The sequence below is a fragment of the Mytilus galloprovincialis genome, chromosome 4 (genome assembly GCF_965363235.1).
Source record: "Mytilus galloprovincialis chromosome 4, xbMytGall1.hap1.1, whole genome shotgun sequence".
NCBI classification, from domain to species: Eukaryota; Metazoa; Mollusca; class Bivalvia; order Mytilida; family Mytilidae; genus Mytilus; species Mytilus galloprovincialis.
This window is the reverse complement of record NC_134841.1, coordinates 86,969,243-86,990,064: the sequence shown is the minus strand read 5'-3', so window position 1 is coordinate 86,990,064 and position 20,822 is coordinate 86,969,243. Positions and strand designations below refer to the sequence as shown.

The following is a 20,822-nucleotide window of genomic DNA, read 5'->3' as shown; positions in this document are numbered from 1 at the left end:
TGGTACAGGCATTTTCTTATGTAGAAAGTGGGTCTGATGACTAAAAGTTATTCTTTCAGGTTATAAACATTAGTTGCCTATTTACTAATAGTTATTGATATCTATCAAAAGCTAGTGTCAGCTATTCTCTTCAAACTATTGTCCCAAAAATACAGAAGAATGTAAAATTACCAAGATAATAAACCAAAGGTTAAGATATGGAGGCATCAGCCGAAAAAGATTGGTAATACATATTTGTAAAACCATATGTAGTTGTGTATCTTGGACACAGTACTTTAATATTATTTCAGATTCAGGTGTTCCTTTATAAGTACAAATATGTATCATAATGCCAAATTGTTTAAGGAAACATCTGTTACTTTGACTTTACCTTAATTTCTCACTTGTGCATTCATTTATGGAATTGTATGTGACCTATGATTATGATGACAAATTATCCATTAATAGATAACCAAAAAAAGGACAAGAAGACAGAAACCAAAATCAGATCCTAATCTGATTATATAAACCATAAATCAATGAAAATGTAATTATCATTTATTGAGCAATAAGATAACCAGAAAATGTGTTGTAGTTCATTATGTTGCTGTAAACAGTGTAATTGTAATAAGACTTTATAGATATTTGATCTCCTTTCTGTAAATCCAATATCACAATGAGTGTTCCTGGCGTGTAGTCTGAAACTTTCATTGACACACTAGTGACTCTGGTATTATTATGCCAAAGACTGACAACCAAGGGTTTTCCACGATCTTTCATAACCATGGAAGAAAATTGATATACTCCAGCAATAGGTGCAGTAAATGTACCAGTGTTTGGGTTATAACCGTTTAGATTGTTAGTAAAAACTATGTCGAACTTTATTATCTCATTTGTTGAAAGTGATAGTGACTTGTTTAAGGCAGCTGAAAAGGCAGGAATTTTCTTCCTATTAAACAATGTACAGCCTTTATCTACAAAAATAAAGCATATCACATTTAATATTATTTCAAGTAATTACTCAATACCCTAAAACCCACTACTAGCTATATAGTATGATCACATGTTATAGTAAACAAAACAAAAATCTTTGTACAAAAGAATTCTTTTTAGTTTGCTATTACATAACCAATCATTCAGGTTCAAGAGGAATATAAAACCTTAGAAGTTTTCACATTGCTTAAATATTAGACTTTTTATTAGGTAGAACTTCAATTTCTTGAAATGGATCATCATAATTGAAACTTTATCTGAATACTAAGTAACTTTTGAATACAAGTACAGCATGGGTAAAATGCAAATATAAATCAAATATCTAGTAAACCATGATATATAGAGGCAATATTGTAAAGTGCAAATTTTGATATTCACGATATACCTTCAGCCAGGTAAGATTCCTTGGTGTGCTCTTATTTTTGTTTACAAATTATATAGCAGTCCATTTACTAATATAGCTATCATCACCGAATATAAAATAGACGTAGGTGTTAAATGAAAATAATTGTCCAAAAAATTAAAAACTTAAGTAGATAGGAAAATCTGACATGGGCGAAACATTTCAGAAAAAGTCAAGATCTACTTAACAAATCATATTTATTCTGAAACGAAGCATAGATATAGAAATAAACTGCTGGCGTATTAAATTATGATCCTGGTACCTTTGATAACTATTTACACCACTGGGTCGATGCCACTGCTGGTGGAGGTTTCGTCCCCGAGGGTATCACCAGCTCAGTAGTCAACACTTCGGTGTTGACATGAATATCAATTATATGGTCATTTTTATACATTTCCTGTTACAAAACAGTGAATTTTTCGAAAAACTAAGGATTATCTTATCCCAGGAATAAATTATCTTAGCTGTATTTGGCACAGCATTTTTGGAAATTTGGGTCCTCAATGCTCTTCAACCTTTTACTTGTTTGCACTACAAAAGTCAAAAAGTCTGAAAAGACCAATTTTTGTCTGAATTTGCATGAATTTCTACTCGACATTCTTAATTTGTCTGAATAATTTTAAAAAATTCTTGACATAGTATTCATTTGTCTAATAAGGTTCTTGATTTTTCTTGACAAGTGTCTTGACAGTATGAATATTGTATAAAAATTCACGACACTTCCTGTATCATCTGATAAAAGTCTGAATTAGTCTCGATCAATTCTTGACTGTATTGAATTTGTCTCGGTCTGTCATGACATATACTTGACATTCTTAATAATGTCTGAATATGTCTTGACATGTTCTTGACATTCTAATAATGTCTGAATATGTCTCGACACATTCTTGACAGTCTTAAATATGTCTTGATACTATCTCAACAGTATAAATTTCGCCTTAAATGTGTACAGACTTATTCTGCACTGTTTATGACATTCAATTGCTGTTATATACTCCTTTTTATTATGGCCAAACTAAACTTTGAAGAAACAAGGATTAAATTGGTATTATAAGATACCTTTTTGTGCACCTAAGTTGGAATACCCTGACTAATCCCCCATGAAATTTAATATTGATTTATTTTATTAAACGTTTAATTAATTGTTTTCACTTGGAATGTAAGTCGGAGTAATTGACAAACAGCATTTAAATTTTTGCCATTCGCAAAACTGCCAGTCAAATTTGCTTTACTAAAATAGGTGTCTTGAAGGTAGTTTTAAAATGAATGTAGGACAGAAAGTCACAGGACAAAAAGTCACAGACAAAAGTCACGGACAAAAAGTCACAGGACAAAAAGTCACAATTTTTTTCTCTGATTATTTTCTTTCAATAAAAATATTTTTGCATTTTTCTTGAACTATAGTATATAAACCAACTTTGTAAACAAAATTTATTAAAAAAAATATCAAAGATGATCTAATAATTGTTAAAAAACAAAATGTCAAAGTGGCTTGGCACTTAAATGGCACTTAAATTGTGCCCAGAAATATATCTTTTGCATGATTATAATTAAATAAATGTTCATATTTCAAGTTTAATGACACATTTCCTAAATTTTAATATGAATATATGTATTAAAAAGTAAAGATTTCTATATATTTCTCTTATATATTCAAACAATTGTCAAAAAAATATTTGTGACTTTTTGCCCTGTGAATTTTGTCCTACTAAATTTGCGACTTTATGTCCTGTGACTTTTTGTGCTGTGACTTTCTGTCCGTTTACCGTTTAAAATGTGGCCATGTATCTCTTTTGGACCCCACAATTCATCTTTTGGGTTTGTGGGGTGGGGGGGGGTGGGGGTGGGGGGGGGGGGGTGGGGGTTCGTGTAGGTCAAATAATTTGTTCTCATCTTGATTTAAAAACCTTATTCATTTTTTAGAACAACCCAAAAACATTTTTTATTCAAATTTGAGTGTTGAATTCTATAATTTTTTATCAAAATTTTTTTGTGATAACTCCTTCATGAAAAGAAAAAAAATGTTTAGATCTGTATTATGCATGTCTGTTTGAGATCCATTTCTATTAAAATCAATGATGGGACCCATTATAAAAACATTTTTTTATTATTCCTGGAGTGGATAATAATCTTCTTTTAATCTTTAGAATGGTCAACTCATAAGTTGTATGGCTGCTTACAGGTAAATCAGTAATTTCTATTTGACAGTTGCGTGTATTCTGGTGTGTGGAATACCTTACTTTTATGGGGAACATCCTGTCCATGTGTAATACTTTTAAAATATATATTCCAACAGATGACATTACACAAATATTTCTTCTATTAAATGAATGATTTGTATATCATCATAATTTGCTTTTTATATAAACCACATTTTTGTACAATAATTATTTACCATATTAACATTGAATATTATGAATGTAGAATGAAATATGTCTAATAAGATTTAGAAATCAAAATTTATCATTATGATCTAATATCTCTGGAAGAAGAAATATGCTCTTTTTCTAGTAAAGGTTCTAAAAGGTAAACGGTAATTTACTACTTATAGGAGATTTTAATGCAAGGACAGCAAAAAATCCAGATTATATTGAAAAAGACTCTCCTCATATTAACTTATTTGATGGTAAAAGTATTCTACCAGTTGGATACAAATTTGATAATAAACTTATATAGAAGAAATCAAGATGTATCTCTTAATACACAGGGTTTTAATTTATTAGATCTGTGCTTATCTTCGAGACTACACATATTAAATGGTAGATATGTAGGTGATTCTCTTGGTTATTTTCTTGTATGTCAAACAATGGTTATAGTACTGTAGATTACGCAATTGTCAGTGATAGTCTCCTGTCCTCAGTGAAATACTTTAAGACAAATAATTTTACATATTTGTCAGATCATGTACAGATAGAGCTATATATAGACTGCTTATTAAAATTTTGATAAAAAGAAAGTATTAGATGGAAAAAATGGCAACAAATGAAATCTTACAAATGGTTCAAAAATTCTAAAAACTTATTAGTTGACGCATAAATAAGAGAAAATGTTAAAAAAAGAGGGACGAAAGATACCAAAGGGACAGTCAAATTCATAAATCTAAAACAAACTGACAACGCCATGGCTAAAAATGAAAAAGACAAACAGAAAAACAATAGTAAACATGACACAACATAGAAAACTAAAGAATAAACAACACGAGTTAAAAACATGCAAAGAGAACCAATGTGGGGTTGAGGAGTATACATATAAATTAACTAATATTTTGGAGGAGATTTCAACTGCTGCTTGTAAAACTATTACTAAAGCTTATAAACTCAAGAAGAAAAATACAAACAAGCATGGTCAGATGAAGTAATTTATAAGACTAAAAGAGAAATTAATGCATTAGGATATAAAATAAAACATAGACCAGACCAAAATTTAGTAAAATAAAGATATTTCCTACTTTGTAAACAACTAAAAAAAGCTGTTAAAAGAAGAAGAGGGATTAGAAACAAAAGATAAAGGACTTATTAACAAATAAAATAAATAAAGACCCAAAAGAATATTGGAAAATATTAAAATCATTAAAATTAAAAGATGATGAAGAAGAAATACCTGAAATTTATCAGGAAGAAGAAAATATAATTAAACATATCCAAAATCAGGGAAATCCTCCAACAGTAGATATTGAGTTCCAAAAGAACATTGAAATTAATTTAAGTAACCTGGAAAAAAAAACCTGGAATTTAAAAAAGAAACTGATCAACCTATTACCTTTTCAGAAATTAAACAAGTAATTTCCAAATTAAAACTGGAAAATCAGCAGGATCAGACAGAATTTTAAATGAAATTATTAAATATACATATCCAGTGATAGGAAATTTATTTCTTAAACTTTTTAATCTTATTTTAAAATCAGGTAAATATCCAAATACATGGAAAAAATCTTTTGTGATAGTAATCGGGAGACCTTAATGATTTAAATAATTACAGAGGTGTTTCTTTAATTAATTGTCTTCCAAAATTGTTTAATGCAATTTTAAATAACAGATTGAATAAAATTATAAATGGGCAACTCAGTGAAAATCAGTTTGGTTTTCGAGAAAACCATCGGACTTCTGACAGCATTTTTGTATTAAAATCTTTAATTAATAAATACATTCATAAAAAGAAAAAAAGGTTATATTTGTTTTGTTGACCTCCGTAAAGCTTTCGATTCTCTGTGGAGATTAGGTCTTTTGTATAAATTAGTGAAAACAGGTGTTGGAAAACAATTTTTCAGTGTTATAAAAGAGCAATATAATAAAACAGAATCTTCAATTAAATATAAAAGTTAATTTTCTAAATATTTTAATAATTCAAGAGGGGTAAAACAAGGGGATTTATTGAGTCCAACATTATTTAACCTTTTTATCAATGATGTAAACAAAGAGTTACATAAAAGAAATTCAGATCCAGTTTCATTAGTTTCTTCAAATATTAACTCTTTTCTATTTGCAGATGATCTTCTTTTAATATCTGAAACTAAAGAGGGATTACAAAATAGTTTACACAATTTAAGTACTTTTTGTGATAATTGGCAATTAAGTGTTAATGTAACTAAAACTAAAACTATGATTTTGAAGCAAAACTATTCCAAAACAACAAACTCATTTGCAACATACAAAGATATTCCAATATCAGACACAAATGAGTATAATTTTTTAGGAATGTTGATTAAAAATAATGGAAATCTTTCGCACAGTACTATAGATCTAACAAAAAAGCTAAAAAAGTTCTCTTTGCGATGACGTCATATACTAGTCCATTGAATAATATACCAGTTAAAGTTGCAAATAATCTCTTTAATTCATTAGTTAAACCTATAGCTTTATATAATTCAGAAGTTACATTTTTAGACTCCTATATAACATATTTTAGAGCCAAAAAAAGAGCAAATATCTCTGGAAAACAATTGGACCCTTTTTATTACATTGAGAAAACACCTTTAGAAAAATTACACCTACAGTTTTGTAAATATATACTTGGTATAAGAAAAACTTCATTAAATTTAGGTGCAAGAGACGATCTGGGGAGACTTCCTCTGGAACTTAATATTAAATTTCAATCTATATTGTATCTTATTAGGTTATATTCTGATGAAATTAATCCTCTCTTAAAAGAATCCTTTATTTTGTCTCAAAACTAATTAGACTCGGCAGGAATTTATTCTTGGTTCTCATATGTAAACCATTTACTAGAAGAAACTGGTATGGATTTGGACACTTTGAAAAAATATTCCTCATAAAAGATAACTAAAAATATAAGAAAATAAATAAAATTAAAATTATAGCATTTTTATGAAAAACTAGTAAATGATAATCTATCAGATATAAAGGATAACAGTAAACTCAGTATTTATAAACATGTAAAAATAAATGATACAGAAGAAAAATATTTAACTTGCTCAAAACTTGAATTAAGAAAACTGATAACAAAATTTAGATTAAGTGACCATAATTTATTAATAGAAAAGGGAAGATACCTTAAAATAACAAGAGAAGAAAAACTATGCAAAAACTGTAAACAAATTGAAGATGAAATTCATTTTTTTTTATATTGTAATAGAAACCATAATATTTATTTTGTTTTTTTGATAAATGAGAATATCCACTTTATAAATTTAAATGACATAGATAAAATAACATATATACTCAATCCAATTTCACACATTCAGGTAAATAAGCTAGGATCATTTTTAAAACAGTCTATTAAACTGAGGACAGGGAACTCTTAAAATAAGAATTTCGAGAATATGTCGAGAAATTTCAAGACAGTTTTCAAATGTCAAAAATTTGTCAAGAAATTTTAAGACCATATTCAGAATGTCGAGAATGTGTCGAGTAAATTTCATACAAATTTGATATAAATGAGAATTTGTCAAGAAAAATTAAGACGAAACGCGCGTCTGGCGTATTAAATTATAACCTTGGTACCTTTGATAACTAATTGTGCTTTGAAAAATTTAACTTCACTGTTAATGAATAAGAAGACGTGGTTTAAATAATCAAATATTTGAATCTTACCCGAATCTTTCTTTATCAACGTTTCAACTAGGTCCTTGAGAAGTGAACCCTCTGAAATAATATAAATGTAAAATTTGTGTATTCTAATTCAGCATTTGTCTACAACATCAATGCCAAAAGTATATTAAAGTATGGTATCCTTGATTTGAATGCAAGTTTCCCTCCCATTTTTTTCTATGTTTTATGCCTCACATAAAAGTAGGGGAGGGCTGAAATGACACTGTTAAACTATTTCGGTCATGCATTTGAAAGTAAAGTAGTGATTTGGTCCAGCTGAAAAAGGTTAAAAATAAGCACTTCAGAAACTGTCAAAAGATTTCAAGACCCCCAATAATCTAAAATTGTCCATATTTTGAGTTAGAGCTGATGAAGCTATAATTTTGATATACTTTGTCCAAAAGTAGAACAACACACTGTAAAATGTTACAGAGTATATTTTTACATATTTCATTTATTAGTATTTTACATTTTATTACATGTCAGTAAAATACTAATAAATGAAATATGTAAAAATATACTCTGTCATAAAAATATTATTGAGAAAGCGCAGGTGAGGTTTTTTTAAAATTTCATTTATTATCTAAAAGAAATGCAATACGAAATAACTGTGGTCTCGGACCATGTTGGGAGAAATTGTAACTTTAAATGTTTGTTTTTCCTAGTTTGTTTTGCCAATTTAAATATAAACGTATTGATGAAAACAATGAAAGATAAAATATAACTGAAATTTGTATTTGTTTGATAATTTAAAAGTTGTCTGTATTTCAAACAAAAGCCATACAATAACTTACCTAGTTTAACATCACAAGATCCCATGATTACCTTTCCACATAAACCCAATGTCAGAACAGTAATGCTGTACATTATCGTAAGATTCATGATATATACAAAGGGAAGTAAGTCAGGAAACTTGTTATATTTCAATTATTCTGTATTCTTTTATATACTTGTGTTTTATAATATTACATTTCAAGCCTTGTGGAAATAGGAAACTACATGATATTTGATAAGTTTAATGAGTTTTTGTCAGGCAAGCATTTCTGATAATAAAAGAATCAATTCAATTCTTGGAATTCTTCGCGTATTGCTTGGTGTTTGTTTTTTTTTTCTACATCGGCTAGAGGTATAGGGGAGGGTTGAGATCTCACAAAACATGTTTAACCCCGCCGCATATTTAGCGCCTCTGGCCTTTTTTAGTCTTGTATGATTTTTAATTTTATATCATATATCTTTCGGAGTTCAGTATGACGTCTATTATCACTGAACTAAATTTATTCGAATGTATACCTGTATGCAATTGTAAATGGTTGCAAACCTTATGCTGGTTGCAGATTTTGTTTTTACTGGAATCTCAACATGTTTTCCACCATTACCAGTCTTATAGACTTTGCAACAATAAGATAGATGTATGGATACAGTTAGCATAGGTTGACATTATAACTGCAAATCTAAACATTTTTCAAATTGTGTTTTGGAAAGCTACTAATTATGTTGAAATATTCCTTGAGGTTTGAAGTTTGTTTGGATGAACTTTAAAACCACTAATTTTAGCAACTGGGTGAGGTGAGGGGGCAAACTTTCTGTTATTATTCAAATAATTGTAATTATTATTCACTTTGCAGGTGTTCCGTACAACTAAGTTTTAGTTTTTAAGTGCCTGCGCCAACGTGACTCAGGATTTTTTTTTATTCCAATGTCATGAGAACTGTTTTTGCTGTCAAAATTTTCTCCGAGTCACGTAGACAGATAAAATCACAAAAATACTAAACTCCGAGGAAAATTCAAAACGGAAAGTCCCTAATCAGATGGCAAAATCAAAGGACAAATCACCTCAAACGAATGGACAACAACTGTCATATTCCTGACTTGGTACAGGCATTTTCAAATGTAGAAAATGGTGGATTGAACCTGGTTTTATAGCGCTAAACCTCTAACGTTTATGACAGTCACAAGTTCCATTATTTTTACACCGATGCGTGAACAAAACAGACATAATCGGTAAAATAGTCAAAATATGGTTACAGCAGTCATCACGGTGTAGCGCACGCTATTGAATTTTAGGAAACAATGGCCTACAATCGTAGTTTTTCCATCTTTTGGTGTTTGATGCCCTTTTACCCCCATCACCTCACCCATTTTCTGTAGTTAATGGTTTTGAAGTTCATCAAAACAAACTTCAAACCTAAGGGAATATTTTAACGTGGTAACTAGCTTTCCAAAACAAAAAAATTGAAAAATGAGAAAAAAGGAGGAGGGGAAACGGGCCTTATCGTACCTTGTCCTTTGACAAAAACAATATCAAAGTCTTAAAAACATCATGGAAAGGTCTTTTTGCTTCCCAACTTTTATCATAAACTTGTGCTTCCTCTTTCATAATTGCAGTTGATTACCATGTCTGCTATTTAATTCACAATGAAGCAAATCAAAGACAATTTTTTGAAACACGTGTTAGAAATTTGACCACAGAGTAATAAACCTGTTTTTGGAAAAGGCAGTACATCTTGTTGGAAAAGAAGGACGAAAGATACCAGAGGGACAGTCAAGTTCATAGATTGAAAATAAACATTGCCAAAAAAAAAAAGACAAACAGACAAATAATAATACAGAAGACACAACATAGAAAATTAAAGACTATGCAACACGAATCCCACGAAAAACTGGGTCGATCTCAGGTGCTCCGGAAGGGTAAGCAAATGTTGGAGTCGTCATAGTATACGAAAACAAGGACATAACATAATCTCTATTGAGTTTTTAACCGAAATTAAAAGTCCATAAAATGTAGTTTATGAAATCATGAAAAAATTACTCGGAAACACTTTTAAATTACTTTCCCAGATATTATTAAAAGTAAATGCACATTTTCTGTTTTACGTGTTTGAGATTCTGAAAAGATGGTTTAAGCTTCTTGCCTTTAGAAAACCGTAAAATTAATTGTTTCCCTAGGAATTATATGTGTCGCTCGGTTCAGCTTTTGACTAAAACCAATTTCATGACAATCTCTGAGACGAAAGGTCATAAATTAAGATATGTTTTGGAAAAAAGTCAAAGTGGTTTACCTCCCATTGTTTTCTTCATTATCCCCCCCTCCCCGCAAGCTTATAATCCTGTTGAACATGTATTACATGTCTTTTTTTCAAAACATTTGTTGGAATAAGTTGCCGTACTGAAAGGGAAAACACTCAACCTTCATATCACAACTAATGAAAGGCGACTCTGTGCTTGATGTTGTTGACAGCATGGCTACTAAAGACGACTGGAGAAGCAGAATTGGTTTCAGTTAAACTGTTTACCAAAGTCAGCCTGTCAAAACGAGTACCACGAAACTAAACGATTGTTCTGAGGTGGTCGTCAATATAATCGAGGCAAACTATCCATTGCTTCATAGAACACCAATTTCAAAAACAAAAACACCCTGCCATACGCCATGTTTACCAGTTCATTGTCATAATACACTCAAGCAGATTCCAGTTTCTACAAATTCACTCCTCCAGCGATCTCACAGCAAATGGATTTTTTTGTCGTCAAAACAGAAAGCAGATTGGTATTCCGAACTAATTCGATCAAAATCAGACTGCGAGGTGAATTTTAGCAACATTTTGGACAATATTTACCAGCGTTTCGTCGTCTGTTCTGCTTAAGAAAATAGAAGATTATCAATGGTTCCAACAGTATTTACATCAACATCTATACCAGTATCGATAGTCACTGAAATCCTCATTTACTATTCAACCACCAACGAAACATCAGAATATCACTCCTAAAAAGTTGCATATGGAAAGCATGTGGCTTCGTCATCTTGTGATCTCTTTACAGCACCACTGTTTATTCCGTCTAAACAGAACCAGAACGTTTGTTTCATCTGCAACGAAAACATCAGTGAACTACCGACGGCAATAATGACATTTCTAATGTTTAACTGTGATATACTACTCATTTTACAATACGGGTATTTGTATAACATCTTTGTTTATGTTTATACTTTTTACAACGATAAGTAGGCTTTATAATGGATTTTCAATAATATTTAGATTAAGGTAAGTATACGAAATCATGAATCAAATCCGTTCTTTAGCTTTCAGTTGATTTTTGCATCATTTTGAAACATAATACTTCTTTTGATAATGTATATATTTTGTTTGAATGTATATGCGTGTATAAATGCATGTCACTGATTTTTGTATGAATGTTGGAGTGCTTGCTGTTATTGTGTATGAACGTGTATGAGTGATGTTTGTTTGTATGTACGAGTGTATCGTTTTTGTATGTATGGATGTATGATTGTTTGATTTTTGTACGTATGTTTGAATGATGATTGTGTATGATTGCATGCTGTTTGAAAGTGTTTGTATGGTATGTGCGTGCGTATTAGTTCAATATGTTGAATGCATGTTTTGTTGATTGTGTACATGTTTTTATTGAAAAAACGATTATTTTTAAAAGTTTGTTTTTGTCATTTTGTAATTCATTAACCTGATGACACAGATTTGTCAAGCGCAAAAGGATATGTTAACTCTTCCAGAGCCGCTGATATTACCATTGGCGGGCGGAAGAATTTCGTATAACTCATCTTTTCCGTATATTCTTGCTTTGCGTTCATACATATCTCTTGTTTTATTTGTTGTGTTCGTCCATTATCATAATGATGATTTTTTTTCCAATCAACATCTTGTACCTTTCATTGGAAAAACGAACTCCCATCATGATGTGATTGATTGTTATGGCGGAAAATCACGAGTGTGTTCCTCTTGTTTTGCATGTCACAACAATTCCATCCATTTTTCCGTAATTGCAATACCAAATGCAACTTATCGTCGGATTTTACTAAATGGAGATACTTGACGTGTGTCCCACGTGGAACAACAACTGCTTTCTTCTGGGACACCCGAATGCACTCTGCTCTATGACAGTTTTAGCTTTTGCTCCATAACGTTTTTGTACTGGTATGTGCTCTTCGTAGTTTTTACATCTGGTCATGGTGATGTGTGTTATCATTGGACTAGAGTTTTTCGATTGGCAATTTTTATCTTTTCTCTCTTTTAAAATTCGTTTTTGTATGCGATGCACTTGCATTCAATTATGCGTCCAAGATGAAAGTGCCAAGATGTTTAAACATCTGGGCATTGGAAAAAGTTGAATGATGTTTTTGTTAATGCTTTATATTTATTCTGTCATGTTTAAGCAGGAAGAAAGAAATCATTCTCACTTTTTCCAAAACCACCCACGTTCGACACATGCGACATTGGTCGACCAAATTGAAAATGTTGAGCAATTACGGACAACCATTTTTAAAAGTTTAACTTTCTCTAGACTCATTATACATCATGCTCACAAGAGTTCTGTTTCATTTAAATGACTCGTTGAATCTTTCTTTAATCCATTCGCTTCTATATTACTTAGATTACAACACAGTTCTGCATAGAAGTGCAAAAAAAAACCAAAAAACAACAACATGCAAAAGCAGCATCATTGACCCGAATATCTTATATTTGAAAGGAGGTTATTAATTACACTATTGATGCAACCACAACATGAGTTGATTAGAAATTGTAACATTTGTTAAGATGCTTGACTGAAATAGATCCACAAAGTAATTAACAGTGTAGGTAAAGTACTCTACTTGTCATGAAACATTGGTTTTAGAAGAATAAGCAATTGAAGCTGACCTCCTACTCTGCTGAAACAATCACGGTCTGTCAAATATAATGATAAAATGATTTTTGTAAATGATGTATACTTTATCGTGCTGTATCTATTTTCTATGTCAGCATGGTAAATATATGTAAAGTATATTATACTTATATTGACCTAACCTTAATGACTGTAAGATTTACTACATGGTATTCCTAATTATTTATTAATATAGGTTTGAATTTGTACTGTTGATATTTAATTTAATTGCGTGTGGTATTTTATGGATTAATATGAATTTGCTAATTTTCAGATATCGCTTGATCCTACTTTAAATACATCCTTTACTTTTCAATTTAAGCTATCTTTATTAAGGTAACAGTAATCCAAAAACCAAAAAAGTGTTTCGGACGCACGCAAATAAAGCATTATTTTTCATTTGATATATATCTTCTTTTTTTCTGCATTGAAACTTTGTACAGATTTACTCTGAACATGTGTTGTGTTAATAATAGTTCTTTATCCGTTACTTACGCATGTTTTTATAGGGCTAAGTGTTTTACCTGCACTGATTATGATAGTATATTTGTTTAAGTATATTGATATGTAACCTTTGTTGTTTCACTTATCACGATAAAACGGCGAGGGTTTAAAAACTAGTCAAACACCGTAAAATGTTTGTGTGCAGATCTGTAATTATGAATCTTGTTAGTGGTTGTCTTTATGATGAAGACAGAATCTTTCAATCAATTTAACTGAGGTCTGGAACTGGCATGTCAAGACCTGCTAGTAGTCATTTGTTAATTTATATATCATTGTCATTTTGCTGAATTTTCTTTTGTTACATATTCTGACATTGCACTCGGTTTTCTTGTTACTGAGTTATATTGTGCGTATTGATGTGTGTTTGTTTTTTCTACATTAGCTAGAGGTATTATTAGTTACATAGTGTGTTAGTGACCTAATATGATATATACGGGGTCAGTAAATTCCATGAATTTACTGACCCCGTATATATCATATTAGGTCACTAGCACACTATGTAACGAATTTATCTTACCGACTATCTTAATTTGTTGAATTTAGACTAGAGTTGTCTCATTTGCTATAACACATCTTCTTATTTCTATATTAAAGTGTTCAAGTGTTCAATTTTAAGAACCTTTTTCAATTGGTCTGCACTAAAAAAGTAATGCAAACAATAACTATTTATTATCAACAACCTTGATATAACAATATTAAAAAGAACTTGCAAAACTTCAAAAAAAAATAATCAAACAGTGCCAAAGTCGTAAATCCACTACTAACCGTGTATTGAATTTAGCCCCGCCTCCCTACTAACCTAATATTGAATATACACGGTCTCCACGAGGACTCTTTGAACCAATCATATTCCTAAGTGTGTAAAGAAGGTAAGATAAAGGCATTTCCTTTCGCCATATTTTTTTTATGTGCGTTTCAATGCGTTCATTACATAACTTGCACTAAAGTGAAGGCTCCGTTAAATCTAATTGTGCCATTTCTACCATTTCTAGACTCGTGGTTATTTAGAGCTTGACATATCGTAAAGACATTAATTATATATATATATATTGCTTAGTACTGCATATTGATGTCATATCTGTTTGGTTTCTTTTTTGTCCTGGGATGGTTGTCTCATTGACATAAATTCTAACTTCTTATATTCATATATATCTACATTTCTGATAAATGATTTGCCAGTTTTTTTTCCCTTACCAACAGTCTGTACCTTAGATTTTAAGAGAGAATTTCGTTCCAGGAACTGTTCATACTTTTTCTGTTGTTTTTATAAACCATTAATTTATAAGCTATTTCAATAAAAATCATCTGATTACAAGTTAGACTTTTTTTCTTTTCCTGAGTTTCTTAGTTTCCTCTTACGGTAGATGTCACCAAGTTACCAGTGGTTATTAAAATAATTCAAGTTCTCATTTTGTCCCATTTTTTATTCTTTTCGTTAGTAAGTATATCGATCTCGTTGAGTCAATATAGACTTAATATAATTAATATTTTCTTGTACAATGAAAATCATGATACCTATATATAATGTCCTTTTGTATTCTCTTGTCAACGTCCCAATTATACAGCATCTTCATTGGAAACAGAATAAAAAAAATATCCTTGGCACTGCTGTTTATATTTAGGTTGTGTTCTTTGTCGCTGGGTTGCTGTCTACAAGCATGTCCTACCATGATAATGCGTGTTTCATCGTTTTACATTTAATCATTTAAATACAAGGTCATATATAATACAACAATGTTTAGGTTGTATGTATACAATAATGTAAGCTTAAGATTTATTGCTGTTGATCATCTTTAAGACTTACACTCTTGTCAGAGTGCATGATTGTTCAAGTGGGAGGACAGCTGACGGGGATATGGTAAACTATATTGATATACAAATTTGTATAATCATGTATTTAATTTCAAGTATATTTTTGTTAATTAATTTTTTGTATGTGTAGCTATTATACTTTGTAATGATAGACTTTGGCGTCATCCTATAACACAACGTTTATCTAATATTCTTTTAACTAACGACTATTTCTATCTCGAAACCGACCGACACATATCACAGTGAATTTTCGACGTTCTTTGTATACTCTTTGTTGACAGTTTGCTGTCCTTGTGAAGACTGTCAGACGACGAGCTTGTGCTTCAAATTAAAACAAACTTAAAAAGACAACAACAAAACCCCACACACACGAAAAACTTGAGGAATCTGACAGTTGTTTTCCATTCATTTAAAGTGTTTAATCTTTTGATTTTGAATTTGATTATGGTCTTTACGTTTTGAAATTTCCTCGGAGTTCGGTATTTTTGTTATTTACCTTTTGGTTTGTTTCCTGCATTTTGTGCTGCAAGTTATTAATTTTCATCTTGTCGTGTACAAAAATCATTATTCACAGTTCTTACCAGAGCCATGTTAATCTTTTAAATCCTTCTGCCCTCTCACGAAAATCGAAAGATCTCCCCTTAAACTCCATGAATATGCATCTTATAAGCAGAGTATTAGTGGAAACGCATAATGTGACCGATTTAGGGTTGTTCGTTATATAAACAAAGAAAAAATATCGAATTACTTTGTAATCGCTTCGAAGAAGACAAAATTGCACTTTGGTTTGGCTTCTACTGATAACTTAAATGTCTATGCATATGACCGACAAACAGGTATATTTCCAAAAACAATGCGAATTTAAAACCATCGTCCTTTATTGGGTTTATAAAAAAAACTTCCATTAAAGCAGGTCAATGTTAGTATTTATTTAAAGAGTTAACTAGTTCATTTAATTGTACTAAGCAATTCCAAAAACAAAACCTTAGTGTCAGCGTATTGATGGCACTATTTCATTAAACAGTAAAAGCTTCCGGCCAGACACTAGATTCTTGAGGATTGCTAAATAAAATATCTCTTCCATAATGTTTATAAGATATTTATTTCTATTGAATGTATAGCTTTAATTGAAATGATCAATGTTTATGTTTAGGGCCAGGAAGATAAGTGACAACACGTTTTCATAAGAGTTGGTTGTAGTGAATGTGTTTTTAAATTACATACTCTCACTCATCACTTCAAATAAATACGTTCATGAATAGATGAAATGTCTTTCTTTTCTATATATATTGCGAATGTCAATGGGTCTAACCTTGATGTTTTGTTTGTGATCTTGATTAAAGACAGTGATACAATTATATTTTGACTTCTTGTTTAGGTACAGAATGCCAATTTAAAATGCATTTGATTTTGATTAAAATTTGGCTGGGGCTCAGATAGGTGTCAGTGCTTCGGTACTGATATGATTTGAAATCCACGTTTTGAAATTTTAATAAATAAAGAAATTATTTGGATGAAATTTTACTATACTTATAAGAGTTTTAAGGGGAGTCCCATGAATTTATTCTCTCCTGTACACTTGCCTCAAAAACTTATTACACTTTGCACATAAACAGCATGACAGCTTACTAAAGCAGATACTACCTACACTTCCAAAGCAACCCTGGACTGTCAGGTTGTATTTGTGTTGCGTTTCTCTATGTGTTCAACATATGAACTTAAATTGCATCTTTAACTGACAAAACTATTCCAACTTTGATCCGTTAATTTTACTATTACAGATTGATTTTAATGGAAATTATCTTTTGGTAAAAAATAAAGGATATATTGAAGGGATCGACAGGAGTACTTGTAAAGGATCGAATGAATGCTATATTTACTTGATAAATCATCTGTCTTTTCAGAATGAAATCAAATAGGAACGGTACAACTATTATAGTGATTGATGCCCCGATCTTAATGAAAATTACGGCTCGTTTACATAATAATAGCACTGACATTTTTCTTGTAATTACAAAACAAAAATAAGTAGATCACATAATGACACATTATTAGGCTTTTTTGTTAATCTAGATACTTGATGCCTCTGAAGGTTACTGGTAAAGTTCAGAATAGTCTGACATTGCTGAACCCCATCTAATTAAAACGTCAAGTAGTTTGTATATCACTTGTATGTCCTTTGATTGTTTCTGGATTGCAATTTCTATGCTCTGACTATATCAAGTGTATATCTAGATGTATTGCCAATTTTATTTTTGTAATAGGCCAAGTTTGTTGAACGAAAGAAAAATAGAGATGTTACGTTTGATAGCAATACAATAATATACATTTAGTCATAGATATCGATAGCAGATATGATCATGACCCGTTGAGGGAGAAAAGGAACAACACCAAACACGTGGCAATTCAATTGAACCAAGACGAAAGATACCAGAGGGACAGTCGAACTTATAGATCGAAAATTTACTGACAACTCCAAGGCTAAAAAGTAAAATACAAACAGACAAATAATAGTACACACAACATAGAAAACTAAAGAATAAGCAACACGAACCTCACCAAAACCTGGGGGAGATTTCAGGTGCTCTGAAAGGGTAATATAAAAAAGAAGATGTGGTATGATTGTATATCCTGTTCCCCCATGTGGTACTCGTCGTGTTGTACATGTTATTACAAAGCCGATAAACAGTATAATTTGGCAGGTCACATTCGTGAAAAGTTACTGATGATAAGTTGGACACGCACGGACATTGTCGAAAATATTTATTATGAAAACCTAACATTTAACTGTTTCTAGCGTTTAAATTGTTCATAATTCATTTATACTCTTACAAATGAACGCCTTTAAAATACTGATTTTCTGTCATTGTCGCGTTCGATAATTGTCGTTTTTGTAAACCACCGACGCCATTTTCTATCAACCTTCCAGACTTCTGATTTTATAATCGTCTCCTGTTAAATCATTTTTTTTACATTTTATTTTAGGAAAATCTATTACAGTCATGCTCATACTTGAATCGAATCTTTCACAGACAAATTAATCCCAATTCTACATTCCCTAACGACTATTTCATTCAAGATTAATTTTTAAAGATTGATTGGAAACTAATTGATCAACCACCATGTTAACGCAAGTTATAAAAAATAAAATTGAGAATGGAAATGGGGAATGTGTCAAAGAGACAACAACCCGCCCAAATAAAAAACAACAGCAGAGGGTCACCAACAGGTCTTCAATGTAGCGAGAAATTCCCGCACCCGGAGGCGTCCTTCAGCTGGCCCCTAAACAAATATATACTAGTCCAGTGATAATGAACGCCATACTAATTTCCAAATTGTACACAAGAAACTAAAATTAAAATAATACGGCTATATATTTGTTTCAACAAATCTTTGTTGTCATTTAAGCACATTTTACGTCTAATATAGTTTTTCTCTTTTTGTATGACTCAAACATTTGATGTGTCGTCAGTTTTTTTCTTCAGAATCCTCCTTGTAAATCATGTGTTTTAACAGCTTTTAACGTCGATCTAAAAGTTATTTTTTTATCTGAACACACTTAAATTTCTAGCTTTAGCTTGTATTTTTTTGTAACTGTTACTCCTCCATTACTCGAGATAAAACGAAATATAAGGTTGAGTACTCCAAAATTAAACTTATTAAACCAGGTTTGTGATAGCTCCATCCACCAACCAACAAATTCTTGTAGAGATAAAGCATCACTTCAAAGTAAAAAAAATCTTCCAAAATGTTGATAAGAGGCGTTCTTAACTAGCGGTATCAATCAGATGTGGATTCTTGAAATTTCCAATATTTCAAACAGAGTATCATTATCTTCTAAGTAGTTAAAATTTTGAAACATTATACAAACTTCCTATATTTCCTCACGTTACCCAGCTCCTCATTATTTTACTTTGAAAGATCGTCTATATCTTCAGATTTAACAGAGTTTCTTTTAAAAATATAATAAACGAAAATACCAGTTCATTGTTCTAGGCAAAGAAACATTCTACCTTGTCAAGGAATGATATGATAAAGGTAACAGCAGCACCAAGTAGTAATACTCCAAAACGTTCCCCATCGTGACTTTTTATGCTTCGTTCGTAGTAGACACACCTTTTCATAACAATTAAATTTTGATTGACATAGAACCTTACTGGAAAAAAACAGCCATGTTAACATACTTCTTCTTGAAACCTTTGCAACGATTTACTTGACATAATTAATGAATGGCGGTAAGTTTATCATAGATATCAGGATTGTCATTTTGCACACCAGAAGCATGTTTCGTAGATACAAGACACATAAGGCGACGCACAAATGACAAGCGTTAAAAGGCAAAATAATGTGCGAAGTTGAAGAGCACTGCGGACCAAAAATTCCAGAAACTTTGGACAAATACAGCAAAGAGATCATACAAGTGGTTTAACAAAACTCATAAGTACTTGGATTTACATTGTGTAGGCCATATACGTGGTTAGTCTATAACACTGTGCGGGACAAATTTGCCATTCCGGTATCGGCAAATCTGACTTTGTCGGTTTACAAGATATCAAAAAAAAATTTTGCCCAGTGATAGATTATTGAAAAACTGAAAAAATGCCATATGTCCCAACTTGTCACTGTTGTCACTCTTGTCACTGCAGCTGATTAAAAGTACATTTCCCATGGGAAATTTGATAATTCCCATGGGAATATTAGAATTTCCCATGGGAACATTGGAAGTTCCCATGGGAAAAAATACTTTTCCCATGGGAAGTTTAGAGTTCCCATAGGAACTTTAAAGTTCCCATGGGAAAAGATGAATACAAAAAGTTCCCATGGGAATTAATTTTTCCCATGGGAACAAATTTTCTTCCCATGGGAACAATTTTTCTTCCCACGGGAACAATATTTCTTCCCATGGGAACAAATCTTCTTCCCATGGGAACAATTTTTTTTCCCATGGGAACATACTATATTACAATACAAACATTATTTTCCATTTGAATTTTTTTCTTCAGAAAAATTACAATTTGTTGCAAATACTGGATATATGAGAATAAAAGAGAATATACTTCTGACTTAGCTGGATGGAAAGCTGTAGGGCACAACACATTTTTGGAACCTTGTAAAACATCTCAGAAAAGCAGATTTGTCTCCGAGACAAGTTTGCAATTCCGCTGAGTGCAAAAGTTGTTCACCTTAATTTTTGGAGTTACGTCAAAATGAAGTTGATAACTTAGTTGGTATTGGTTCCCTGATATTTGTCCTAAAATTTTTTGGCTCTAGCACCACTGTTAAAAAAGTTATGCCCCTTTTTTCAACAATTTCCTTAGAGGAATAGTTGTTTTCCTCAAGGGAAATCAAATTTCCCTAAAGGAAAAAGATTTTTCCTCAAAGGGAAATTGTTTTTTCCTCAAGGGAAATTGTTT

The 20,822-nt window shown here is 31.2% G+C and overlaps 1 protein-coding gene across 1 annotated transcript; it reads right to left on the bottom strand.

Annotated features, from left to right (window-relative positions):
- Nucleotides 1-521: 521 nt before the first annotated feature.
- LOC143070816 (complement C1q-like protein 3) lies at nt 522-8,320 on the bottom strand. The gene is made up of 3 exons (XM_076244951.1): nt 8,217-8,320; nt 7,426-7,476; nt 522-953 (listed from the first exon to the last, which is right to left on the bottom strand). Exons 1-3 carry the CDS (start codon nt 8,302-8,304, stop codon nt 538-540), a joined length of 555 nt encoding a protein of 184 aa, XP_076101066.1. The 5' UTR covers nt 8,305-8,320; the 3' UTR covers nt 522-537.
- Nucleotides 8,321-20,822: the final 12,502 nt, after the last annotated feature.